Source organism: Drosophila nasuta, chromosome 3, assembly GCF_023558535.2.
Source record: "Drosophila nasuta strain 15112-1781.00 chromosome 3, ASM2355853v1, whole genome shotgun sequence".
NCBI classification, from domain to species: domain Eukaryota; kingdom Metazoa; phylum Arthropoda; class Insecta; order Diptera; family Drosophilidae; genus Drosophila; species Drosophila nasuta.
This window is the reverse complement of record NC_083457.1, coordinates 48,456,139-48,483,155: the sequence shown is the minus strand read 5'-3', so window position 1 is coordinate 48,483,155 and position 27,017 is coordinate 48,456,139. Positions and strand designations below refer to the sequence as shown.

Genomic DNA, 27,017 nt, shown 5'->3' with positions numbered 1-27,017 from the left:
CAAACATAAATTGTTAAAGGACCATACATAGTTCTCAGCTTACAACTGGGAAACATAAAACCTTTTTAAAACTACGCTATTATTAAGGTGAATAAAAAAGTTTTAGTCATCTACCTCCGGTGTACTTCATAGTCGAGCAGACTTGCGGGCGTCTTCACATTGTTGTCAACAGCTTAGTCAAAACAAACAGTTTCCCGACACAATGTTGTTCCCGATAAGGAAACTTTCTACAGTACGTTGTGCTATATAAAGAATTAGAAGACTCAGTTGTTGTCTCATGTTCTGATAACCAGCGCACTTGACGTGGACCAGAGAAACACTATTTCGATTTTAGTCAGTTCCTTTTCGTCTTTCGCATCGTTCGCACCGCACACGGGAAATATTACCAACCTCCGTTATGTTGTTGAAACCTTATCAGCTGGCCATAGCCATAGGTTAAAGCTTACGTTATCAATATTTGCTGTGCTTTCCACCTGACATATTTGCATCGCTTATAGCTCTTTTCTTGGCCTGCTTCAGTCCCGAAGTAAGTTGCTTTGCTCGGAACTTTGGCCGTCCGAATGCAACGTACTATGCGCCGGCCCAGACTTATCCGGGACATAACTATACCAGGCCCAACATTGGCTTTCAGCAGCACTATCCAGCTCAGCCCGCTTACAATTCGGGACCGAATCCCATCTACGGCAATCGTCCTGGAAATTATTCGGTTCATGGTGGCTATCGTCCCCGCAACAATACCAACATTTTCGCAAGACTTTTCAAGTTCTGGTAAAAACTAAAGTATCCTACAATCTGAAATTAAAATCATCTTCAAATTCCTCCAAAATAACAAGTCAAGAATGAGTTCATTTATTCCAACGCCGCAGTCTTTGTCTCTGCTGCCTGTAGATCGATCACCAGCTAGAAGCGTCGAGAACGACACCCAGATGAGAGTACATCAAAATGTCATAGGAGATGAACCGCCTTACACAAGCACTCAACTGGACTGGAGTTGGTAGTAGTTCTCCTGGTAGTGCTCTCCTGGTAGTGCTCTCTCTCTCTCTCTCTTCTCTTTCTGTATGGGATGAACCATCAAAGAATTAGAAGACTCAGTTGTTGTCTCATTTTCTGATAAGCAAAGCATTTGATGTGGAAGACGGAAGCACTATTTCGATTTTAGTCAGTTCCTTTTCGTCTTTCGCATCGTTCGCACCGCACACGGGAAATATTACCAACCTAAGTTATGTTGTTGAAGCCTTATCAACTGGTCATAGCCATAGGTTAAACCCTACGTTATCAATATTTTATGTGCTTCCCGCCTGACATATTTGCATCGCTTACAGCTCTTTTTCTGGCCTGCTTCAGTCCCGAAGTAAGTTCCCGTCGTATCCAGTCTTCGCATCGTCGAACGCACTATACCAACAATTATACAGGTGGATGGAACTATACCAGCCACAACATTAGTTACCACCATCTAGCTAAGCCCGCTTACAATTCGGGACCGAATCTCATCTACGGCAATCATACTGGAAATTATTCGCTTCATGGGGGCTATCGTCCCCACAACAACACTAGCTTCCCAACATACTATCCAGCTAAGTACGATTACATGCCGAATCCCATCCACGGCAATCATACTGGAAATTATTCGCTTCATGGGGGCGACCATCCCCACAACAACATTAGCTTCCCAACATACTATCCAGCGAATCCCATCCACGGCAATCATACTGGAAATTATTCGCTTCCCCACAACAGCACCAACATTTTTGCCAGACTTTTCAAGCTCTGGTAGAAGCTAAACTATCCTACAATCTGAAATTAAAATCATCTTTAAATTCGCCGAAAATAACAAGTCAAGGTTGAGTTCATTTTTTCCAAAAACATTTATTCAGCAGATAATCCGCAAGTGATCACGGGATTATCTTGATCATCGTATTAAATGGCTTGCTTTCCGGTATTCCAGGAACGTATCGCATATATATTATATATATATATAGCGTATATAGATTTGATATATAGAGTAAATGCAGAAATGATGATTGGCTCCATTTATGGGGGTTGTTAAGTCAAGGGTGCGGTGGAGAATTGTCAATGTTAATTAAATATATATACTGGGAGACGGCGATTACGAACAAATCTGATTTTGAATCTACATAGATGCCAGATGTCCGCAATACACGGTATTTTAGAATGTATATCAGGGTATATCAGCTTTGAACGTATGATTATTATTATAGCATTTGCAGCATTAGCTTCTTGCCGTCTGTTGCTTTGTAGGAGGAATACCGACGATGATCAAAGAAATGAAGCAAACAAAAACCCGATGAGGCTCCCGCGCCGCAGTCCGGTAAAATCCCACGCCGCCGTCAGAAACTCCCACGCCGCAGTCCAAGTGCTCCCACGCCGCCGTCAGGAAATATCCCACGCAGCCGTCAAGTGAATTCCCACGCCGCAGTCAAGTGTGGTCCCTCGCCGCTGTCCCAAAAAGAGAATTTCCCACGCCGCAGTCGTCCATCCGCTAGATCTCCCTCGCCGTCAGTCCCATCAGCCCGGTCCGCTCCAGTCCAGAGGGGTTTTAGGTTCTCCCTCGCCGCAGTCGATTCGGTATCCCACGTTGCCGATGCCTATAGAGTAGAAGCGTTGTCCCTAGCGCCCTCGCCTAACCGACGCCCTAATATAAATCCCACGTTGCGCAACATGCGAATCCCTCGCTGCCGTCTCATCTTCATGGTTATGGTATTGCATCCAGCGCCGCCGTCCACTTTTAGTGGTGTCCCACGCTGCCGTCAATTCGAGGTATCCCACGCTGCCGTCCTTACTTGGTTATCCCACGCTGCCGTCAAAGCGAAAATGCGTTACCGAAAAATGTTGCGACAAAACTGCGACAATAAGCGAGATCCTTCAAGGAAATTCCCATTCATTCAATCCTAAGCGCCACTCAGAAACGGAAGATGAATACGTTCAACGAAAATCCTAAATCCTATCGAAGAAGAGCTGCCCACCAACTGCAGGGGAGGAATACGAGAGTATGTGTGGTGTGTTGTCAATGCGAAGTTGCAAGCGATGATTTGAGTTTTCAGAATTTGGTCGGTCTGCAGTTGTCCTCTGCTCGTGCCTCACGAGCCAGCCTCACTCACGTCCAGATGTCAAAATAGAGAACGAAAAACAATCGCATTTCGCGTATTACGTATACGCACTGCATATTGTGTGTCCTAGGCCCAGCGAAACAAGTAGTGGTAGTCGTGGTGGTTGAGAGAGTTGAAGAGTGCTTATTGTGCGTGCATGTCGATGAGAATAATGATGGTTGGTCATAGTTGGTTGCTCTTGAATATGTTAGTAGTGGAAGTTGATGCGCCCTGGATCTCGCCTGATCCGTATCCGAATTCGGGAAAGCTGCTCAACCATATGAAGTAGATGAAGACGTTACAAGGATGTGGCGATGCTACATAAAGCAAGCGAAGTGTTCTCTTCTTCCAGTTCAGTTTAGTTTAATTTGCAGTTTTGGTGGCACAGCTTCGTTTTGTTAAGTGAAGCGTCGAAAAACCATTTTGAAAGGGATGAAGATGATCTCTCAGCAGATTCCACAGCATCACACACATACACGGAAGAATATGGACCATTTTGAATATCAACGAGGAATTCAAGTGCTGCGACATCAGACGAAGTCGAAGAACACCCAAGAGAGCTCGAGATGATTCATGATGGCAATTCTCCATCTGAAGTAGTAGAGTGGAAGGGAGCGCAGGGCGCATCCATCCCCATTGAACGGATGCCCGCCTTTACACTGCTTGCCTCTGCTGCCTGTAGATCGATCACCAGCTAGGAACGTCGAAAACGACACCCAGATGAGAGTACGACATCAAAATGTCATACGGGATGGCCCGCCTTGCACAAGCACTCGACTGGACTGGAGTTGGTAGTAGAGTAGTAGTGCCATTCAATTCCCTCGCTTTCGCTCGCCCTCTCGCCTCTTTCTGTATGGGATGAACATCATCCAAAAGGGGGGGGTCGGACTGCTCTGCCAGCCGTGTTTCGGGGTTCTTCTCATCATATGAATCATGTACATGTCACAGTTTTAACAATAACTAATTATACAATCTCAAATGTTTTACAATAGTACTTAGATGGGAGGACAATGGTTTTGGGGTAAGGGAAGAACTGGCTCGCACATTTACAAAAATTTGTTAAATCGGAGAACAACATCGTGCTGTTCGTACATTCACAAAGACATTATACAATAAGTGGCACCACATGGGCCAGAAGTCTAGATTTTGTGGAGCCAGATTACAATAGATAGAAATTGCTGTAAAATACATAGTTAAAAAAAAAAGAAAAAAACCAAAAAATAGAAAAGAAAGTAGAAGAGTAGTATTTGTAGAATGTAGCGCGTGTCTCATGGATTCCCTTTGAGAACAACTTGGGCGACGACGTGTTGAATGAGGGGCACAGACGATGATCTCAACTTGATCGATCGATCGACAACTGTCTCTCTGTCACGCACACCATTGCGTGTTCTGCCTGGCTCTGCATCTAGGCTGCAAGGGGAAGAGGAGGAAGAAAAGCGTACATACACCAACAACAACAACACGGAAGAACGACGATGGATACACGACGTTGGAGAGCAACTTATTGTCGCGGGGCCGGAAATGCCTCCGCTCTCTGCTGGGGCTTGGATTCCCTGTCTGCCACCTGCCTGCTGCTGATGCTGCATCTGCTGTATATCGTATTGGGTTCCCTTTACGATTTTTTGATATGTGATTTAGACACTTTTAGGACTGGGGATGCCACTGCCAGGAGCGTAAAGTCGCTCAACTGGCCCACTGTCACTCACTGTCTCTCGCTCGCTCGCTCTCGATCTCACTCTCTCTCTTACTCTCTGTCTCGGTAGTAGTGTGTGTGTTTTGGCGCTGCTGCAGTACCACCTCGCAATTGATTCCCTATTGCGGTATGTTGAACGTTGCACCAGGAGTTAAGCGCTCAACTGGCAATGGCGAAGCGTAGCGTAGCATACAAACACCACAGCAATGGAAGGCGCTGGGAGGAGCTAGCTAGCCTCTTAAATCGTCATCGAACACTAATCGCATTTGATTCCCTTTGCGATGGATTTCTGTTAACCGCGTCTCGAGCTCGCTATAGAGAGGAGAGGGGATTCGGATTGTTTTTGCTAAGCTATAAAGGATGGAAGTGAGAGGAGGAATTTACACAAATGATTGAAAAGATTACAACCCGTTGTAAAAAAAAACACCACCAGCGCTGATTAGAACTCCGCTAACCTCTTTGTGCTTTCTGTCTCTCTGCTCTGCCTGCGTGGCTGGCTGCTCCGTTTTGCCGCCTCTGCCTGCTGCTCGGAATTGCGTTTGGATTTGTCTTGTCTTCTGCTGCTTCTGGCTGACTTCTTGTCTCTGAGTCTTCTTCTTCAATGGATGCTTGAACACTAATCGCATTTGGTTCCCTTTTGCGATAAACGACGGAGGCACGAGCTGTCTTGGAACAGAGCTAGCTAGCGTGCTAACGCCATATACATGGATATATAGGCTACATAAGCTAGATACTAGTGTGATGTTGTGTGTGGTACATAAAACGAGGCAAATCATACATACAAATTACATACACGCATCTCACACACAGCAGACAGACAACGCAGTGGAAGGGTGTGCTTGCTCGCTCTCCTCTCCATCATCTCTTCTCTAGGCAAGTAGTAGACTGACGACTGAAGACACACTGTCGACGACGACGACGATGACGACGACGCTTGGATGCCCGTAGCGTACTTGCAGGCAGCTGCCCGGTAACAACGACAACACATCAGCTCGCCTCTGACAGCGAGTGCTGGTGATTGTGTGGTGTGGCGGGTCTCGGTCCAAACGCATTTGTTTCCCTTTAGCGCGGACCGAGCGCATATATTTTATATGCGGTGCAATGCATTACGTGGCTTTCAATTGGTAGCAGTTGGCCTGGTATGGCCGTAGTGGATCGCCTGGTATGGCGTTGATTGGCTGGAGTTGCCAGTAGTTAGTTGGCCCCTGGATAGGTCCTGGCCGTATAAACGTCTCTCCCCTCTTTGTGGAGTATCGCTTTGCCTGCAGCAGCTGAGCTGGACCGCTAAGCCTGGCTTGGATTGGAGGATTAGCGACTTGGAGCAGTGCGCTGTAGTCGATCGAGCTGTGGTCGACGAGTGTTTGCAGCTTGCGACAGCTAACGTTTTTGCTCTGTAATGTAAAAACGTTAAGTGTTTTTTGTACACTGTGACGAGTAGATCTACTTAGGATCTGTGGAATTCGTATGACGCTTTGTCGCAGTCTCTTAACGTTGAGTTGCAATGGTTGTTGTTGTTGTTGTGGTGATAGTGGTGTTCGCCCCCTATAAAGTGGATGGACTTGATGTCTCGTTCTTGATTCCCTTTAACGATTTATGTGTGGCTCAGAGCGAAAGAAAGCTAAGTGGAGGCCTCATCTCCACTTTCTTCTCCGCTGCTAAACGGTCGAGAGATAATGCTGCAAAAAGGCGCAAGTGCAAAGTGCAAAGTTATGTGGCTAACAATTGTCTCACGCGAATCCAGAGGCTGAGATAGCAGCAGCTGAACAGCTGTGTGCCGGATGCGATCTCGACAATCATCAATTGGGTCAGCGTCACATGCTCTTTTTTGTTTTCTCTGCAAAACAGGTTTAAGCAATTCAAATGGAATTCATTGCCTGACCTTAACAAGTTTCGACACAAAGTTCGGTTTCGGTATTCGATTCGAGTGTTGTTGTGGTGTTTATATTGCTTTCAAGTTGGCATTTGATTCCCATTGCCTCAAGAAATTTTGCTACATGTACACGGGGCGGATTGATTCAATTGTTTGATTGATTATGTGTGTGGCGAACATCTCCTGCACTGTAATAGAATTGAATATCCTTTGGAAAAGAAGCTGCTAGGAAGGGGTTAGCAAAGAAATAAGAAGCGAGTAGAAAACGTTTTCCTTTTTTCCCATTTGCGACGAGTCTTGATATCTCTTCTCGGTCTTTCGAAGACGCTTTTAGCTCTTTAGCCCTACTTGCAGATATGCGCAGGCACATTCAACTGCGGTCATATGTATTCGCTACAAGATACGAAGAAAGAAAAACACACAAAACGATTCTTTGGCTCAAAAGAATAATTGCGTAATAATTTACATGAAATTGTTTCGGGGCCCATTCATAGATAGACGGCGCTTCCTCTCTTTTTCTCGCTGCCTAATTTCTCTTTTCGGGGATTTATCAATTCGATTTCATTTTCCCAATATGCGCAGGTACCGTTCAACTGCGTCATATTGCTATAAAAATACGAAGAAAAAAAAACAAAACAATTTTGTTCTTTGGCAAAGCGAATAAATTACGCTGATGTTGTCTCCATAAGAATAGGATTTCATCTTCAGAAAATATTGCCCATCTATATCCTTGCTGGTTTCACACATCGATAGATGTCTAGTTTAGTTATTTGTATCTGTACCGTTTTCGTTATCTACAACAAAATAGAATATCCAAATTGAGGAGTAGAAATATGTAAAAATTTACGTTCTCCAGGTATTTGTATTGTCGCTATCTGAATAGTTCATGGTAGTAGTTGTCATGGATTTAGCCCATTTCGGAATTCATTATTCGTTAGGCTCTAGCAACGTGCTAAAAGAGAATATGAGAAACAAAAGCGGCATTTTGTTCGAGTTAAGAGTATGAGAAAACGATTTACGCTTTTGCCAGAGTTTGTAGTTGAAAGAGTCAGGTCTGCCTCTTGTACTGTGCAAATATTTGCAAGGACTAATACTGGCTGGCTGACATCGGTTCTCTTTCTCTAGACCCCTTCTCTCATCATCTTTCTCACAATTTGCTTGCGGATGCACGCAGGCACCGTTCAACTGCGTCGCATCGCTAAAAAAATTAAAACGAAAAATTGTCGTTGTCCTAAACTACATAGGGGTTTTACGTGCTGATTGAGTTCAGTTCAGTTTCAGATTTCTGGGTTAACGTAGAACCACTCTCTGTCATCTTCCGAATGTTATTGCCGATTATTTGCCTTCCAAGATGATGCTCACAGGCACTGTTCAACTGTGACGCATCGCTACAAAAAGATTGGAGGAGGAAGCCCTTACATTTGGGCAGTACTTAACGATAGGGATGAGATTATAAAGAATATTTCAAACTTCTTCCTCTGAGTACTCTCAGTGATCCCATGTTATTGCCTAGACCTCTTTGATCGTCAGATCGTCAGTCAATTTCTTAGTTCACAAGATATGCGTGCAGGAACCGCTCAACTGCAATCGCATCGCTAAAAGACATAGGTTTTGTTTTTGTTTGATAGAGAAGATAAAGAATAGCAGCAGGTGTGAAGACTCCATTCGCACTTCTTGCTGCACTGCTTGGTCGCAACTGTCTCTGCAATTCAAGTGTTAATTAACGAGCAAAATCCCATTAGGCTTACGTGCCAAAAACCAGTGTAGAGTAAAGTAAAGCGAATTCAAGTAGAGCGAGTGGGGCCGCAATACGATGACAAAGACGAAGGTTGATGATGACGACAACGACGACGATGATGAAAAACTACTGCGTAGTTGTGAGTGAAAAATTCCGTTGCGTCACAGGCACATTCAACTGTGACGTTTTTGTTGCTACTGCTGTTTCGTTGTATGTTTCCTCCTTTTGAATGCTGTAAATCTATTTGAAAAAGCAATTTGTTGTTGCGTTCGCAGCTGATATACGAATACCGTGTGTGTTGAATGCAGAAATATCGTGTGTGGATGGTGGGTGGTTGGTTGAAGGTTGGCGTCAGAGCAACTGCTAAGCGCGCTGTATGTAGAGTAGTAGGTGGTGATAGTTGTGGTGGTGGTGGTGGTGGTAGTTGATTGGTTGGTTGCTTGCTAGTAGTAGTAGGCAAATAAAGCTCACACGCACGCACACACACACACACGTTTTTGCTGCTGTTGAGCTAAAGCTGCTGCTGCTGCTGCCGCTGCGCGCAATTCCCCGCCTTGTCCCCATTTATGATTGTTCAGTATCGTGTCAGGCTCTGGCATCTGGCATTTTCGATTTTGTGCAAAGGAGACTCGGTGGTGTTTTGCTGCTGCGCGCTGCCGCTGCTGCTGCCGCTCTGCTCGCTGCTAAGCTGCGCGTCGCTGCTTCGGCGCGGCGTCGGACTGTGTAGGAAACTTGCGCTGCCTTTGCCGTTGCCTTTTGTGGTTTCGGCTGTGATTGGCTGTGGTTGCGAATGTAGATAGAAGACGGACAGACGTGAAGACTCACTCAGTGTGTGTTTGTTTGTTGTTATACAAAACAAAAAATCTTGAAAAGATTGTTGATGATTTCGCTTGGCTATCGATAGCACTGCATTGCACATCGGCAATTTCGAATCTGTTTCGAATTCGACAGGCGATGTTGATGAAGATGTTGCTTGCTCTGTGGTTGTTGTTTTTGTTGTTTGTCAAGAGTTGTTCCGTTCCTCCTCATCGTTGCCATTAACGTATCGAGGAGCAGGAAAACTGTAAAACAAAATCAGTTATAGACGAATAATGTATACGACAAAAGAAGCAAAGGAAATATGAATGTAAATGTAGTAGAGAGTAAGTAGACGAGTACAAGATAGTAAATAAAATAAAGTCAACAGTGATTGGATTTCCAAATTACATACGATTTACGTTTTATTTTTAATGTTACATTACAATTATCAGTTCCGTTGGGGCTTGCTATAGTTTTTGTTCTATATTTACACAATTATTTTCTTTTTCTTTATGGCTACGAGAGTTATTATTCTTGCTCTGCTTGAGTGTCTATTTGGATTCAATGTGAATCATCTAAAAATTGTTTTTTCCGTTATTCTTCTTCTTCTATAGCTAAAATATCTCATACAAACAACAAACGCAGCACTCACACCGACGAAAATAGAAAATAGCGGACCAGCTCATTCCAAGGTTTGCTCATGCATACGAACGAATGAACGAGAAAAGAAAACAAAGGCACGTACACATATACATACACACACATGCAAGCAGACGTGATTGTGTGCATGTGGCTGTTGCGCTGAGCAACAACTTTTGCGAGTATACACAAAAACATAGCAGACATACGCACATTATCAGACACGAGCATGCATGCGCATGTACATATAAACATAACAAGATGGCGTCGTTTTGATGTACGTGCCTTTGTTGTTGGACTGCACTAACTACCCTGGTCGTTGTAATTCATGCGATTGTGAAAATGATTTCTTTTCTTCGCTTTGTATGAAATAATTTGACTACTTAAAAAAAGCACAGAAACTAACTAATTGTGTCATAAAACTAATTAATAAAGATAAAATTACAAACCGAGTGTGATCCCGGACCAAAGGCTTCATGCTGATGAGCGGTTGGATTGATTGATTCGACGTTGATTGAGCAGCAGTCGCCAGCCATAAATGACTCACCGCACTGCTCTCTCGTCTGGTTCACATCAAGAAGGCCATTTGCTTTTGCACGTCCTCCTCATGATCATCATCTCACACTCTTCTCACAGCCTTCATATTCATTTCATTACAATCTATGTTTAACAGCTTTGCACACGTGTTTTGCGACTGCAAATGAGAAATTTTTCTTCGTAATAAAACTAATTTAACAAAATGAACAAATGAAATGAAAAAAAGTAGGAAACAGATTATATATGCATGTATAGCTGTTTTGCTTTGTTTGACAGTTGAAGCTTGAACACACGATGTTCCTCTCGCTTTTTCTCAAATATTCAAATGTGTCACACATATGGTTGTCTCTCTCTAGCTAACTTTGTACTGCGATGGCGCAGTGATGTTGGTTATTGTTGTTGGTGATGAAATTATTGCTGCTGCCATTGTTGTTGGTTTTGTTATTGCTGCTGTCGTTGTTGTTGTTGTTGCTGCTGCTCAAACTGCTCAAAAAACTGTCGAGGCCACTGAGCTCGCTGCTCCATAGGTTATTTTCAATATTGCGACGTTCGAATTCAGCTCTTTCAGTCTCCGCCGCAGCTGCTTCATATTTTTCGTTGGCGTCGCTGGCACAATGCGTTTTTCCATGTGGAACAAATTTCGTTTGAATGTCGAGCCAACGACTGAAACGTTCCTGTTGTTTCCTGCGCAGTTCATGCTCGGCATTGAATAATGCCGTTGACAATATGGCGTTGACCCGAAGGCTGCCTGAGCCTCGCATTTTGCGACGCATTTGCACACGTTTCATGCGAAAATTGCGCACCCAATACGTTAAAGTTTTGGGCTGCTCAATACCTTCATATTCATCATCATAAAAGGCCACCATGATGATTTTTGTTTGATTTTGTAAAAATAACTTTCTTTTCGGTATACACAAAGAAACACACACACACCTTTGCTGCTGCTTGAGTGGTTGACCAACGTGCTGCTTCTCTTATTTCACACTATCTGGGTTATGTAACTTTCCAGAAAAACTAAGAACTTATGACTTTATTCACACGTCCGAACAGCACGAATTTCCGATGAGAAATGATGGAACAAGCGAGAATGGCACTGTATTTATAGCTGCGCAGGCAGCAGCCAGACAACGCGTAGAAACGATTGCAAATGCCTCCCTACGTTTATCCCGATATTTAACAGCTGCATCCGTTAGGGGTTGCAGAAACCAGTTCAGAACATTCTAGACTTTAGGTAAGATACATCCTTTTCAAGGGTTTGCCCATTGTTACCTGTTCAGACATGTATAACCATGGGAAAATTTCACCCCATAAATATAATTTAGCGAAGCATAATGGCTGCCATTTGTTAGTACCTGCCAACTTGTCGCACGAAATGAATGGAATTGAAACGCAATAGAGTGGCGGCGCGCGATAAAACAAAGCAAAACTAAACGCTAAAGACGTGTTTGTAGCTAAACAAGCGAACAATTAACTTTATATGGTTTATAAACATACTTTTGACGGTGTAATATTGACCGTTCTTACCAGTTTATTAATTATTTTAATTGCTTGAATCTTCAGCCAGCCAGTGTACCAACTTGTTTTACAAATACTAGCGATAACGAAATAGTGTTGCCGCCTTCGTTTAATAAGTTACATGTTATCGATAATAACTCATGCGATACCTATTGTCCCGCAACTTTTGAAAAGAGCATTACAATGTAGCAGTCTTTAAACTAATATTATTAGAATGAGTGGGCGTAATATGTGGGTACAATTACATATTTTTTTATGTGCATATTTGTGAGAATTGTCTGCTACATATTTGCAGTTGTATTTAATTATCATTGCAATGTTGCAGAATTGGTCAATAACAATGATCGCGAGCACTCAAATATGTGTATATGTATGATCATTACCATATATATTGTGAGTATTTCGGGAGCAAACACTTGAACTCAAGAAATCTTCCTCCAGCCAACACTCAGTACATTTTAGCACCTCGTCGGGTGCGGAACGCGATTAACGGTAGAAACAGTTAAGAGCAAACGAAACAAGTGTGGGCGACGCAGCAGACGGGGGAAGGTGTAATAATTTGCACGTACAGCACGCGAGAGGCGGTTTGGAAAACAATTCAATATTTTGGAGATTTGGAAATAAACAAAAATCTCAACGCAGCCACAGGCAGTAGCTATTGAGAAGTGCTACAATTTCCGAAAACGCAAAGAATAATATTGTGGCAACCATTTGGTCGACAAAAGGGAGTGAGAGGATTGGAGTGGGAGGCGGCGACTGATCAACATCTGTCGATGACGACAGGCTGATCAAAAGATTGATTGCAGGCCCAATTAATACATATGTACAATCAGAAAGTGTGCCGCAAAAGAAAAGCGTTCATGCAAATTCTGTAGTTTTTGTAGGCCAGCCACAAACTGTAAACACATCAACAATACCAAACGAAAGAATAACAACAACAACATCAAGTGGAGAATGGAGAATGTGCGCTTTTCCATCATCGTAAGTGATGCGTCGATCTCCACTCTTCCCCCACTTCGATAATTATCGATTGGTTTGTTTGTTTCTTTTCGGGTAATTATAATTGGGCTGCGTCGTGCTTGTTGTTTGTTTTGGCAGGAAAACGATTTGAAATGGAACTCGGAGAGCGAAGGGGCGGCCGACATGGACCTGCTGTTTGATAAGCGCAGCATCTCTAGCGAGGCCAACAGCGATGCCGTTTTCAGCAATGAGGCGCACGAGATATTCGCCAGGCAACAACAAAACCAGGTGCTGTGGCAGCCGCAAGAGATTGACGAGTCGCTATCGCTGCTGCCCAATGGCGTCCCCATACTGGAAATGGTCAAATCGGCCTGTTTCATGGGTAAGTCAATCACAATACATTCCTTAGAATCAAATCAGTTACACTCTTTCCTTTCTCTTCCATTTCATTCCCTCCTTCACAGAATTGTTGATTGAGCCGAGCGATTGCAACTTGGCGCTAATTTGCAGCGCCCTCTATGGTTCGGTGGAAAACGTCATATATCTCCTCACACACTACAATGCGGATCCAAATGCTGCCGACAATCGAGGACGCACTCCACTGCACTTTGCCTGCTGTCGCGCCAATGCGCCCATTGCCAAGGTGCTGCTTGATCGTGGCTCCGATCCGAATCGCTGGGATGCCAAGAAGGAAGTGACGCCACTGCACTGCGCTGCAAGGTAAAGTGCGAAAATTAGTTAGTACTTTTTATACCCGGTAGTCATACGGTAGTGGGGTAGTGTATGTTAGTGATAATATTTACAAAAAGTGCAGAGAGATAGAAGACTCGTTGAAAGAATGTACATTAGCAATGGTTAGTTTTTCTATGTGTTAAAAACGTGGCATCTTTGAAGATATGTATCTGGGAAGTCTTGATCATGAAATCATGTGTCTAATATCAATTAATAGTTCACGCTGAGAAGTAAAAATACTTAAGGTACTTATTTTAATGTATTGTGAGGTATTTATGTGTTTTTAGCCGCAGCTAGGAATTAAATTTAGAAACATATGTAGTTTAATGGGAAATTTTTAAAATTCTTTGTGGATTATCATTCATGAAGATATCGAAATGTTATCTTAATCATGTGTCTGTCTCACAGAACAATGTTGCTTTAAGATCTAGGATGTAATCTTTAACGGGTATCTCGAAGTCGAGTCGTTGTCTGAAGCTTTCTCTCTTTCTCTGCTTGCAGCTCGAAGAGCGTGGAATGCATTCTGTTGCTGCTGCGTCGCAAGGCGAACATCAACATTGGCATTGAGCGGCGATCTGCTTTGCATTATGCCATCGATGGCAATGCCGTCGACTGCGTGGAAATTCTTTTGAAGTACGGCGCCGATCCGAATACCCCACAAGTGTACACGGAGACGCCGCTGCACACCGCTTCTGCATCGGGATTCACCAAGTGCGTGGAGCTGCTGCTGAATCACAACGCTGATGTGCGATCCCAATTCGGGGAAGGCAAAGTGACGGCGCTACATTTGGGTAAGTCCAACAAGTGGGTGGCACAAGTAAAATCAGCGACAGTTTATGATTTTATAATTCTAAAATCTAAATTATAAAAAAAATTAGAAACAATAAATTTTTTTTAATTGAAAAGTAAATCGTAATTTTTGAATTCTTAAAAATTACTAAATTTATTATTCATAATATTCACCTTTTTATTTTATTTTTTTTAAATCCAACGGAAAGTTAATAATATAAACTTATTATTCAATATTGTACTTTATGAATTTAAAGTTAAAATTAAATTGAAGTGAATTACAGAAAATAGATGAAAAAAACATATACAAAAACATTTTTTATTTTGTTGATGATGAGGAAGACTCTTGATTAGAGCACTTTATTTTAAGCCAAGAATGAATTTGGAATTATTTTTCTATTTTAAGATAATTGCAAAAATAAACAAACTCGCAGGCAAGTCTAAAAATCAACGAATTTATATATTTTGTCGTAAAATAGAACAAGTTCCTAAAAATCAATCTTAGCTCAAAATATAGTGTTAATCCAAAGCTATAAGAATAACCCTTACTTATTTTTTTTTTTAAAGAAATTCCGACAGAGAATTACCCATATATAATCTATGCAGTCGTAAATTCAGAGATCTTCGCTTTTATTATTTTATTCATTATTAATTCCTTAAAAAAGATGAGAGTGTGAAAATTATTCGTAATCTCTATATATTTTTTAGAGTCCAATTTTTGTCACATGTTTAATTAACTCTTATTTGCAGCCCCTGACTAAAACTGACACTGATTCATTTCTTTTTCTTACTCATTGCAGCGGCTGAAAATGATTATGCCGAGTGTGTGAGATTGCTTTTGGAGCACCGTGCGGATGTCAACTGCCGGAATGCGAGCCAACAGACGCCACTGCATCTCGCCTGTCTCTCGCAGTCGATTGGCACCGTGGAAATTCTGCTGAAATACGGCGCCAATGTGAATGCCGTCTATCGTGATGGACGCACCGCTCTCCACGCTGCCATCGTGAAGCAGTCACGTTGTCTCGACTGTTGCAATGCGCTGCTTAAAGCGGGCGCCGATGTTAACAAGGCGGATGATTACGGATACACGCCACTGCACATAGCTGCACTTAACGAATTCAGCAGCTGTGTTTACACCTTTATTGGTGAGTCTTGTGTGCAGACTGCGTGCATGATATCTTAGAGTCAATAAAGAATTTATGAGCTCACAAAGAATAGTAGAAACTATGTAAGTAGAATCATATCTCGTTTAGCGGCCTAAACTGTCACTCAAAAATTGGCAACTGAGTTACAAAGCGTTAAGACTGATTTGGTTTTTAATTTGTATGTTTTTTATACCTATTACCCAGGGTAGAAGCAGAACTATTTGGGAGTGACTATGATAAAAAGGCCACTAAGCAAATTTTTGTAATACGTGTGGCATGTAAGCGAGATAAATATAGATCTAAAAAATGTTTGGTAGTAAATGGAGTATGTTTATTATTCGACGTAAATATTCATAAAGCAAAACTAATTTAGGAAGGAAATATAGTGTGGCTGTTATTTAAAAGTAAGGTAATGAAATGTGGCAGTTAAACGAGATTGGCTACTGCAATTTAAGCGAGATAAATATAGAGCTATGAAATGTTTGAAACTAAATGAAGTATGTTTATTATTCGAGGTAAATATTCATAAAAACACAACTAATTTAGGTGCTAAACATTGTGTAGCTGTTATGGCAGTTAAGCGAGATAAGTCATCTGTATGTCTGTTGTCAGATATTGTACGAGTTAGAAACACACAAATTAGGGAAAACTCTTGTATGCTAATCTATGTTTATGTACAATCTGGTCTAATACTATTCTCCTTCCATTCCCAGAGCACGGCGCTGATATCACGGCTCGCACAGACGGACACACTTCAGCTTTAACGTTTATAGTCCGTCGCTGTCCAGAAGTTATACCAAAGCTCATGCAAAAGTTGGACAACTCAATCAAGGCGAACGATCATGAAATTGGCGACGTTGATTGTCAGATTAAACTAGATTTTCGCCTGCTGGTGCCCAGCTCGTCCATGGATAAAGGTGAAACGGAGCTGATGCTGACGCTCATTGAAGTTGGCCAGAAGCGCATTCTGATGCATCCGCTGTGCGAGACATTTCTGTTCCTCAAGTGGCGACGCATACGCAAATTCTTTCTGCTGAGTTTGGCCTATCACACTTGCTTTGTGCTCCTCTTCACTTTCTATGTGATCGGTGTCTATACGCGCAGTTGCAAGGAGAGCGAACAATCGTGTCAGGCACCTGGCTACGTCTCCAGTGTGGGCTACTTTGTCATAGTGCTCAATCTGCTGCTGCTCGGGAAAGAGGTCTTTCAAATGGCACATGGACTGCATGGCTATGCCAAGTACTGGGAGAACTGGCTACAGTGGACCATTGTCTTTGGAGTCATGTTGTGTGTGGTAAGTGATTAGACATAGGAATTAAGTTGAGGGGTGTTTTAACGTAAGGAAACGTACGTAACATGGGGAAGAAGCAACTTCTACCCTTCGTAATAAGATTGAAAGAGCTTTGTTAGAAAATTGAAAGAGCTTTAGAAAATTAAAAGGGTTTCGTTTGAAAATTGAAAGTGCTTTAAAGGAAGAATTGAAAGTGCTTTAAAGTAAGAATTGAAAATATTCGAGAGAAGGTCGAAACACTTCCGTTGACATGACATCGTTGGAAGATTGCAACAGCTTAGAATATTCAAAAGAATATTCAATTTTTGTATTAGGCAGATGTTCGAAACGAGTTCATTGGAAGATTAAAATTACTTTCAAAACCTGCTGAAAACACAACCTTTAATACGAATACGAAACAATTTATCCATGTTTATCCATCCGTCTGTCGGTTATATTCCTATAAGAATGCCTAGATCTTAAATTATAGATTGTTTTCACGAATCCTGTTATCTTTGCAAGCAATTAAAGATTGTTTTAAATTTAGCCATGCTCCTATTCAACAGCAAACCAGATAAAAACCACAATTTTGCTATAAGAAACTTATAACAATATTATTTATGAATTCTAAAAGTTTAAACACGATCGGCTTCTAACTTGATAGTTCTTACTAAAGAAACAGGTCTGCTTTAACAGTACTAAATTTAACAGCTCTGTTAAGACGCATTCAACATTTCTGTTAAGCGAGCAGTAATAATATAAGAGTTCACTGTTAATGTTAATGTTCTGTTAAGAACAGTTTAAGATGCTCTAAAGATCCTGTTAAACGAGCAGCCTTATTATTAAGACTTCAATGTTAATGTTAATATACGTATATAATTAATATACGCAATAAAAAATTTACATTTGTTTTAGATTCACTAAAAATGATTATACAACTATCTCACACACTTTAGCTGCAAATTTCTCTACTTATTAACGTTTTATAAAAGAATTGTCTAACAACTTTTCAATGCTTTACAGACGCCGGAGATACTGTGGACAGGCGATCTGCTGACAGTTCCCAAGTGGCAGCATCATGTGGCTGCCGTTGTCATTCTACTCGTCTGGCTGGAGCTGATGATGCTCGTGGGTCGTTTTCCCATCTTTGGCGTCTACGTGCAAATGTTTACCAAAGGTAAGTCATCAAAGTTATGGCTAGATAATAAAGAAACTCATTTAATTTCTTCTCTCTAATAGTTGCTGTCAACTTTGCTAAATTCCTGCTCGCCTACATCTGTCTGCTGATTGCCTTTGGCCTGAGCTTCGCTGTGCTGTTCAATGATTATCCGGCCTTTGAGAATATTACGTGGTGTTTCCTCAAATCGTTCACCATGATGTCGGGTGAACTGGAGTTTGAGGATATCTTTTATGGCGACTATGCGGTCAAATATCCAGTGACTGCACACATCATATTTCTCTCCTTTGTGCTGTTGGTGACGGTGATTTTAACCAATCTGATGTTGGGTCTGGCTGTCAGCGACATTCAAGGACTGCAAGTCTCGGCCACGTTGGATCGTCTGGTGCGTCAGGCGGAGTTGGTGTCGCGTCTCGAAAGTTTCTTCTTCTCGCGACTGCTGCGAAATGCTCCGCTCGTGCATTACTGTAAAAGAAAAGCTTTGCTGCGCACTTCACGCGACAAACTGCAGTTCACGGTGCGTCCCAATGATCCTCGAGATCGTTCTCAGCTGCCCGAGGACATTAAGCTGAATATCTATAAACTGGTGGCCGAGCGACGAGATCGCAATATGAGCATCCGAAGACGACAGTTCGAGACAAACTATCACATGTTTAGTCGCAGTTTGCAGCGACAAAAGGATAACTCCGAGTCCGCGCAGATGCAACAACAGCAGCAACAGTTGCTGGGACAACAGACGCCACAAGATGCCAAGTATGCCACCCAAACGCAATTCTTTCAAATGAACGAGTTGCTGCGTCCACGCTCGGCTACGAATGTGCCACAACAGCTGCGACAGGAGCAGGAAACCATTGTGAAGCTGAAGAATCAGGCCAACGATTGGCGTGCCGAGGTGCAAACGCTCAAGGAGCAATTGACACAGTTGAGCACAAAGTTCGATCGATTTGCTGAGAATGCAATGCGCAAGCTCAACTACAGCGCCGATGAATTGTGCCGCATGAAGCAGCAACAACAGCAGACAACGCCCTCGTCAACAGCGGAGACACTGCGTCATCATCAGCGGCATCATCATCGTTAAGAAAATAACTATACTTTTATACTTTTACTGTATAACTGATTAAAATATTTGTATTTATTTTAAGACGGCACATTGGTCAACCACTTGTCATTGCTCTGATTCCAGATGAGCGTGCCCTCTTGTGGCGGCGGCTCATGGGGATTGATCTTCGTCCATGTCTGCGTCTCGGCGTTGTAGGTGAAACTCTTGGTATCCCCCTGGCGGCGGCGGTGGCGTCAAATCAATCAGAGGTGGCCTTGTGATGGGCACAATCCTTGGCTTCCCTCCGGGCTGCACACTAATGTACTCCACCTGCGACTTGGGATTGGGAGTAGTCAACGGGCTGAGCCAATGCCAGCGACAGCATCAGCAGCACAGCTAAACATACACAGCTTAGAGTTTTCCAATGCCATTTAATTATGTGCAAATTCTCAGAGCTTACCGCATATGTGAACTAATCCCGGTCTCAACATCTCTTTCGATCTCTCTTGCTCCCTCTCTCGATGTGTAGCTCAGCTTACAGCGTGGCAAACAGATTGAAGTGCCAACTGCGACTGGAATTGCGTCGACAACATTAGATAAGACAAAGCTGCGAGAGTCTTGAAAATCTCGGCGAATTAATGTGTATGTTTTCATACCCGGTAGATGAAGCAAAGAGAAGGGTGTGTTGACTTTGTAGCAAGGTGTGTAATAAGTGACAAAAGTTAGCTCTTCATGATCTGTCTGTTTATATTATTATATATAGACTCATCAACAGCTGTGTCGATCTGTCTCTTTAAACACTCAACACTTCGATTTCAAGTTGGGGATTTTTATCTTTGCTTCTAAAGAAAAGTAGTTAAATTTGCTGAATTGAGTTAAAGCTACAACTCACATTAAATACATTCTAAACTGAAAGTTTACTGATAATTTCATCTTTATTAGTTAATAAGCTAAGGCAAGCTGGGGATTTTTACCTTTGCTTCTAAGGAAAAGCAATAAAATTGGCTTAATTGAGTAAAGCTTTCACACCAAATACATTTCAAATAGAAAGTTTCCTACAAATTTTACAATGTTTCGTTAATAATTTTGTAACTAATAAACTATATTTAAATGATTGTATTATAAACATTGGGCTTGGTTTAAAACCTTTAGTTCTCAACTGAAATTTCTGCTTAGAAATGTTGTAAATAGTTATCAAAATTCAGCTTTGAAATGCCGTAAAAAGTTACCACGTATTTCTTAGTCTAATACAGACTCTTCTTAAGTCACTTCATAAATTTAAATTCAGTTTTATTAGCTTATTTTATACTATGCCTATATCAATTTATACAGTTCAAGTTAGCATGATTCCAGAGTCAAGCAAATCCTCTCTCTCTCTTAGTTGTTTATTCACAACTGTTGAGGTCATGCGGTAAGGTGAACATTGAGTTGATAATCAGCTTGAGAGTAGTCTATGAAATTAGAGAGAAATCCCTCTCTAACCGGTGGGAGGAGGAGTGCAGATGCCCAAGTGTAGACGACGAATATCTGAGGATTGCAAAGTAGTTACATTAATCTGCTTCCTTTACTCAATGAACCAAACTTACTTAGACCACAGCGCACAGCACAATCGAAGCGTCCACCGTTGTAATAGTTGACATTGTCGCTGCCACAAATGGGATTGTATTCGCTGGTCGCTGGACAGGATTGGATGCAGGCCTGGATTTGTGGCGAAGCAGTCGGTGCTGGGGTTGTTGTCGTAGATCCCGTTTCGATGGGTCTTCCTCGAACAAAGGTGCTGGCCAAGTTCTGATCCCAACCGGGGAATTGAGGAGCAGCTCCGACTGCTGCGAACAGCAAGATCAGCATTGCTATAAAAGCAGTTTCAGTTAGCGAATAATTTCAATAAGTTATCTATTTGTTTGTTTTTAATAACTTACCAAACATGTTGAAGCTTTTCATTATTTATTTTTTTTTGTGGTGTTCGGTACGAACTTGTTGTCCGATCGACTCTGAGATTGAAACGCGTCTGAGACTGTCAAACGTCCCGTCACGCGTTTATAACACGAAGGTCAGCTTAAAAATCTTTTGGGTATTGATTTGTTTTATTCTGCGTTGTATATAACAGCGTCATACACAGTTCTCTCTCTTATTATTATTTCTCTTTTCTCGGGGAATGCCCCAAGTTTACCAGAGGGCAGAAATGAGTTGCCAAGTAGAACTACGAGTATAAATATGAATATAGGAGTTCATTGTGAGTCATCCACGTGTGGAGTTAATGCGGAAAATGTGCTAAATGCAGCATATCAACAGAACTGAGATACTAAATTATAATTACAGAGGAAGTTAACTTCCAGAACGCGTGAGTTCAAGAGCGCTTAAGACATTCTACTAGTCTAAAGATTTGAATCATACCAACGTTTAGAGAACTACGATTTGTCTTATTCTTCATATCATTTATTTTACTTTAGTTTTGAGCATAATATCTATATGAAATGGCAGTAGTCTACCATTTTTTTCAGAGTTATGCAAATCCGATTAAACTCTAAAATGTAGCACTTAAACCGGTTGCACTGCATTCAGAGAAAACCAACTTTATTATTTACATTTTATAGAAGCACCAAGGATATGGAAATTGATGAGGAGGCTTAGTGCATAAGGTTGAGCATGTTGTGAATGTCAATAATCTGTAGACTAAACAGGGAAACTGGTTACAATACCATTTTTATAAGCGCATAACAACTAAAAGCTTTTTCGTTATCTTTCATACTAGACTTTTTAAAGCGACTTACATTTAAACCAAGCAAAATTTAAAAATAAAATTATATACATGTAAATCGAAACTTGTATACTATTCAGTAAAAAGTATGCACAGGGCATTGCAATTTCGAAGAGACCCTAAAAAGAACAAGTAAGAAAACTACAGCCGAGTTTGCTTGACTGTGAGATACCCGTTACCCATTTTGAATAAAACAATACTCGTCAAATATACCACAAAAATACTAAATATACCGAGGGTCATACTTGGTATATCGTAAGAGTACTAAATTCTAAGTATACCATTAAGATCAAAATATACCAGATTGGCATGCAGAAGTATTTCTTAAACAACTTAATTTTTATCAGATGCAATAAAACTCTCAGGAATTATAAATACTACTTAAATAGAACCAAAAACCTTGGATACAAGTTTGCCTTGGAAATAAAACATTTTCTTTCGCCTTACAGCTTAAACACTAAACTTTTTTTTTATTATTAATTTTCAGTTTTTTTTTTTCGTTTCATAAGTTGCAATTTCAATAATATTGTATTCGATTTAACTTAATACATAATTTTGAGGTGTGTGTTACACAATTTGGTGAATGAACATAAAATATGGTAATTGAATTGAAGGAGTATAAAGCAAACAGTCAATCTATATATAGATATATATAAATATATAGGGATATAGTACATATGTACAAATGATGTTTCGATAATACGTTAATAAACCCCCGGATGCAATCTCAATAAACTAATTTACAGAGCTTCGTAACTGGTTGAAATTTAATTAAAGTTTTTGTTCTGCGATGCATATGCGAATAGAGAATTGTTATGAATGAATGGATATATATATATATATATATACTTAAGATATTGTATTAAGATTGCACTGCATAAAGATATTGTCATAGAAATATTCGTTTGACGATTACAATTTGTCGTTTACTATTTTTTGTTTGCTTTTTTCTCTTTAAGGTATTTTGTATTTTTACGAGCTTGGGGGGCAAGTTTAGGGAGCATCACAGAATTCAAAATTTATGGGGGCCTAAAATTCAAAATGGCATTAAATCGGATCAGCTATCAAAAAGTAATAATTTGGACAATAAATCAAGAAAAGAAAAGAACATACGAAATTTGGGTTGAAACGTCCGCTTCGGCATTTTGTCAGTGAGGGAAAATAGAATGATTTATATATACTAAATGAATATATATATGTATGATCTATTTGCCGATTTTGAGAGGTTTGTTGTTCATTTGTTGTTGTTTTTCTTGAGAGAAGTTTAAGAACTATTCTTGCGCAAAGCAAAGATGCGTTGCTGTTGTTGCTGCTGCTGCTGCTGATGACGACGCTGCTGTTGCTCCTGATTATGTTGTTGCTGCTGCTGCTGAGCATGCTTCACAAGTTGATTCTTGGCAGTTTTATGGTTGTAATTGTTACGTTGCGGCTGCAATTGTCGCTTACTATTATTATTGCTATTACTAGCACTCGGATGCTCCATGCTTGGTCCCTTCTGACGCTGATCGGCAGTGAGCAGAAAACCCGTCAGTTTGCCATCCCAGATGATCAGACGAATGGGCACAACGGAGAGCAATTGGAGCTTGTAGGGCGGCTGTTTCATGTTGTGCTCGGCGACCAGAATGTGATTGGGCGCATTGTGCATATCGATAAGCACACGTTGCATCTTATAGTTAATACTAATCACATGTCCCGACTCCAAGGTAACCACATTCATCATGTGCTGGAAGATCTCAATGACAACGGCACGCATGTAGATCGCTTGGCGATTGCTCACATAGCGCTTAAAGAACAGATTGCTTGAATCATCGCCAGCTTGCTTGGCATTACATTTACGTTCGTTGGCGATTTTTGTGAGCTTCGCCAGCTCATCGCAAGTGCGTCCAGGTGCGGGGCAGTAGTTGAGAGCAGCGGCCAGAAGACTGCAAAGAAATGTCACTTTAAATAATGATTGATTTATATATAGTTATTATTTTATGCTCACCGATGCACCAAGATGTCGGGATAACGTCGAATGGGGCTGGTGAAGTGCGTATAGATGGGAATGGCCAATGCATAATGCCACAGATCACTTGGCAGTGTTTTGCCCTCGCTGCAAAAGTAGCTGCGTATGCAAAAAAGAGAAACTTCCATTACAAGCTGACCTCAAAGTGTGTTAGATTAATGATAACTTACTTGGCACGCGCCATGGGCTTCATGAGCAGCTGGCTAAGGCAGGCAGACATGGCCACTGGATCGGCAGCCTCGCGGCACAAACGCAACATGCTCTCGTGCAGCGCCTTCGACGAACCATAATCCAAGTCCAAGCCCTGGGCGAGAAGTTTTTTCGCGCAGCGACTTCAACGATTTGGTCAACGGTGGCGGATGATTGCGCAGCACAGAGATGTTGGGATAGGCATCGTGTATGAATCGAGCCACCGCTTGGTTGGCCAACAGCATGTACTCCTCAATCATGTGATTCGCTTCACGCAGCTTCTCCACCTCAAAGCCAATCGGTTCACCGCTCTGCGGATCGAGTGTGAAACGCACCTTGGCATTGTTGATAGTGAGTGCTCCGTTCTCAAAGCGCTGCGCACGCATATTCCTTGCAATGCCATTCAACCAGGCCACACGCTGCACCACATCGTTGACACTAAAGCCGTTAAGTATGTTGGGAAAGTCATCGGCGGTGAAATTCTCCAGCGGATTATCGATAATCTTCTGGGCATGTTCGTAGGCAAATTGCGTGCACGAATTAATCACAGAGCGTGTGAAACGTGGCTGCGCCAACTGTTTGCCATTGCCATCCATGCGCCAAAACACCGAGAACGAGAATTTGTCCTCGCCTGGGAGCAATGAGCAGCGGAAGCACAAAGGTTTCGGCAGCATGTGAATGACCTCGTTGGCCAGATATATCGATGTGGAACGCTCTTTGACAATGTTGTCCAGCTCGCTGTTCTCCTGCAGATAATGCGCCACATCCGAGATGTGCACTCCCACCTCGAATTCGTTCTCCGCCAGCTGCTCGATGGACATGGCATCGTCCAGATCACGTGCTGTCAACGGATCAATGGTAAATACGCATTGCTTGCGCATATCCAAGCGATTCAACAGATCATCCGATCCGAGAGGAGCCGCTGGCTGGGCATACATCTCATTGAAGCGCTCCTCGAAGGGCACAATGTCGCGCAGATTGTTGTGAAAGAGTATGGCCTTCAGTTCATCATCCAGATTGCCCACACGACCCACGGGCTGCACCAGCTCAGCAATGCAATGACCATTGCAATCGGTTTCCAAGACATGCGCCACATAAAGCAGTCCACAAATCTCATCAGGTTGCTTGTTGGCCATGTGACTGGCGCAACTAGTCTGAGAGATGTACAGCATAGGCATGCGTAGATCAAAGGGACGAAACTTGTAGAAGAGCTGCGGCTCCTCTTCGGTGTTCTCATTCTCGCACAGTTTGCTGGGATTGGTGAATGAAATGTTACCCACAATTTGACGCAGTTCCGTTTGACGCACGATTGAAATGACAAAGGCCTTGGGACAATTGTCCGATGAGATGACCACCACATTCTCATCATCTGTATCCTGTGATTCAGTCTCCTCCGACGGCTCCTCATCATCAGCTGTAAAGTACAACACAAATTAAAAGTGAATTCCCTGCTATGAAAGTGGTGCTCTTTCAACTTACCCAGCGACAACGAAGCCTTGCCACCTGTGATGTTGTCAAGTGCTGCATCATTTGGGCGCGTCACCGTTGCTCCTGGATTCATGACAAAGGCACGCACCGTGTCGCCATCGAAGGCATAACGACGTGCCACTGGCAACAGCACAATGCCATCGCGATCGAGCGTCTCGCGATCCGTGGACATCGAGATGAATGCCTGACGATTGTTCTTGCGATTTACGCGTATCTCATCCTCCACAATCCGGCCATAGCCAGCGGTCACCAAGCGTTGAGCATGCGCCTCGAGATCACCAAAGTCTCCCTTGAAGATTAGCTCTGGCGGCAGCTGTGCATCACTGCCCGCATATTGTTGCACAATGCGATTGATATAGCCACGCATGGCATCCAGCTCCGTTTTCATGGAACGTGGCGGCTGCTTCTCGTTGCGCTGCTTCTTGCGATATCGCGTCCGTTTCTGGCGAGGCGATGGAGCAGCTCCATTTTCAGTGCTACTCGATTGCTGTGGCTGTGACACAGAAGCGCTGCTGTTGCTCGTGGTGCTGGACACTTCAGACTCGTGACGCGAACGCTGTCCTCCCTGTTGTCGATTGCCCAAGTGTGGCCATGGCATCAGGGAGAGCACTACATTGTTCTTGATCAGCAAATCGGCGTAATATTCCACATCCGGATGCCATTTACTTAGCTCTAGCACCAGCTCCTTAAGCGATGTCACCTGCTGTGTCAGCGTATCCACTTGTTCGCTCAGCTCCTCGCGCGTTTTTTGTTTACGCTTGGTTTTTTTTTGCTGCTGTTGTTGTTGTTGTTGCTGCATCTGATGTTGTTGTGGTTGCTGTTGCTGCTGTTGTTGTATCTGCTGTGAGTTCGCGTAGCGTTGGGAAGGCGGCACATATTTGGAGTTCTGGAAGTGATTTGCAGGCAAGCACACTTGCAGCGGCACTGGAACAGCTTGAATATTGTTCTGCCGTTGATGTTGTTGTTGTTGTATAGGAGCAGCTTGTAGCGCCACCTGTGGCTTGGCAGCGATAAGGGTTCGCATAAATTGCTGCGCCTGTCGCTCGATCAGCGGAAAGTCGACAGCTTGTTGTTGTTGACTGCTCATCTCCTGATGTGTCCGCTGCAGTCGCGTCGCCAGACGTTGCGTGTGCTGGCGCAATAGTTCAATGGACGCTATCGCATCGGGATAATCGCCTGTATTGTTATTGCCATTGTTGCAATTGTTATTGTTGCCTTGTTTATGTTGCATTGTTGCAGCACTTTCTAAACTCCCCATGCTCGATGTTTCGGACATGTTTCATAAAAAAAACAGAACAAAAACAGTTACTTGTTGGCTTTACTTACAAAACGTTCTTTATGACAAAAAAAAAATGTTTTAATCTTCGCAGCGTATTTCACATACTTGTGACAACAAACACTCTCAATTGATTACGAGGTAGCGGCAAATTCGAATATCCCCAAAATTGTTTTCTCTCTTGCTTACTTTTTCTGTTTCACTGCGCATAACGTCAACTAATCCTTACAGCTACTAGTTATCTGGAAGAAATTATACTTTTAATTTTATATGTGCTAACAGCTGCAAATGT

At 42.3% G+C, this 27,017-nt stretch overlaps 5 protein-coding genes and 2 long non-coding RNA genes across 9 annotated transcripts; 2 read left to right on the top strand and 5 right to left on the bottom strand.

Annotated features, from left to right (window-relative positions):
• Window positions 1–273: 273 nt before the first annotated feature.
• Window positions 274–2,833, top strand: LOC132792544 (uncharacterized). Its single transcript, XR_009633018.1, has 3 exons — window positions 274–434; window positions 498–1,259; window positions 1,323–2,833. It is a non-coding gene; the product is annotated as an uncharacterized LOC132792544 (long non-coding RNA).
• LOC132792543 (uncharacterized) lies at window positions 1,847–11,463 on the bottom strand. 3 transcript variants are annotated; one of them, XR_009633016.1, is made up of 4 exons: window positions 11,316–11,463; window positions 10,295–10,539; window positions 5,256–9,469; window positions 1,847–5,151 (listed from the first exon to the last, which is right to left on the bottom strand). It is a non-coding gene; the product is annotated as an uncharacterized LOC132792543 (long non-coding RNA). The 3 variants fall into 3 exon arrangements; XR_009633017.1 differs by having other exon boundaries at window positions 1,847–5,526; window positions 5,583–9,469; XR_009633015.1 differs by having other exon boundaries at window positions 1,847–9,469.
• On the bottom strand, window positions 10,546–11,309 carry LOC132792540 (putative uncharacterized protein DDB_G0281733). Its single transcript, XM_060801962.1, has one exon. It carries the CDS (start codon window positions 11,246–11,248, stop codon window positions 10,739–10,741), a length of 510 nt encoding a protein of 169 aa, XP_060657945.1. The 5' UTR covers window positions 11,249–11,309; the 3' UTR covers window positions 10,546–10,738.
• Window positions 11,464–12,356: 893 nt separating the features above from the next.
• On the top strand, window positions 12,357–19,048 carry LOC132791675 (transient receptor potential channel pyrexia). Its single transcript, XM_060800702.1, has 8 exons — window positions 12,357–12,878; window positions 12,996–13,239; window positions 13,322–13,577; window positions 14,091–14,380; window positions 15,179–15,523; window positions 16,237–16,817; window positions 17,817–17,970; window positions 18,033–19,048. The coding sequence occupies exons 1-8, from the start codon at window positions 12,852–12,854 to the stop codon at window positions 19,046–19,048; spliced, it is 2,913 nt and encodes a 970-aa protein (XP_060656685.1). The 5' UTR covers window positions 12,357–12,851.
• Window positions 19,049–19,054: 6 nt separating this feature from the next.
• On the bottom strand, window positions 19,055–19,500 carry LOC132788280 (uncharacterized). Its single transcript, XM_060795613.1, is given in 3 exon segments — window positions 19,055–19,245; window positions 19,247–19,395; window positions 19,470–19,500. Coding segments are annotated over 3 exon segments (318 nt in total). The 3' UTR covers window positions 19,055–19,107.
• Window positions 19,501–20,282: 782 nt separating this feature from the next.
• LOC132789980 (uncharacterized) lies at window positions 20,283–21,011 on the bottom strand. The gene is made up of 3 exons (XM_060798360.1): window positions 20,929–21,011; window positions 20,596–20,859; window positions 20,283–20,536 (listed from the first exon to the last, which is right to left on the bottom strand). The coding sequence occupies exons 1-3, from the start codon at window positions 20,948–20,950 to the stop codon at window positions 20,487–20,489; spliced, it is 336 nt and encodes a 111-aa protein (XP_060654343.1). The 5' UTR covers window positions 20,951–21,011; the 3' UTR covers window positions 20,283–20,486.
• A 1,206-nt stretch (window positions 21,012–22,217) lies between these two features.
• LOC132791724 (DIS3-like exonuclease 2) lies at window positions 22,218–26,953 on the bottom strand. Its single transcript, XM_060800761.1, is given in 5 exon segments — window positions 22,218–23,689; window positions 23,752–23,871; window positions 23,943–24,091; window positions 24,093–25,375; window positions 25,441–26,953. Coding segments are annotated over 5 exon segments (3,495 nt in total). The 5' UTR covers window positions 26,726–26,953; the 3' UTR covers window positions 22,218–23,031.
• Window positions 26,954–27,017: the final 64 nt, after the last annotated feature.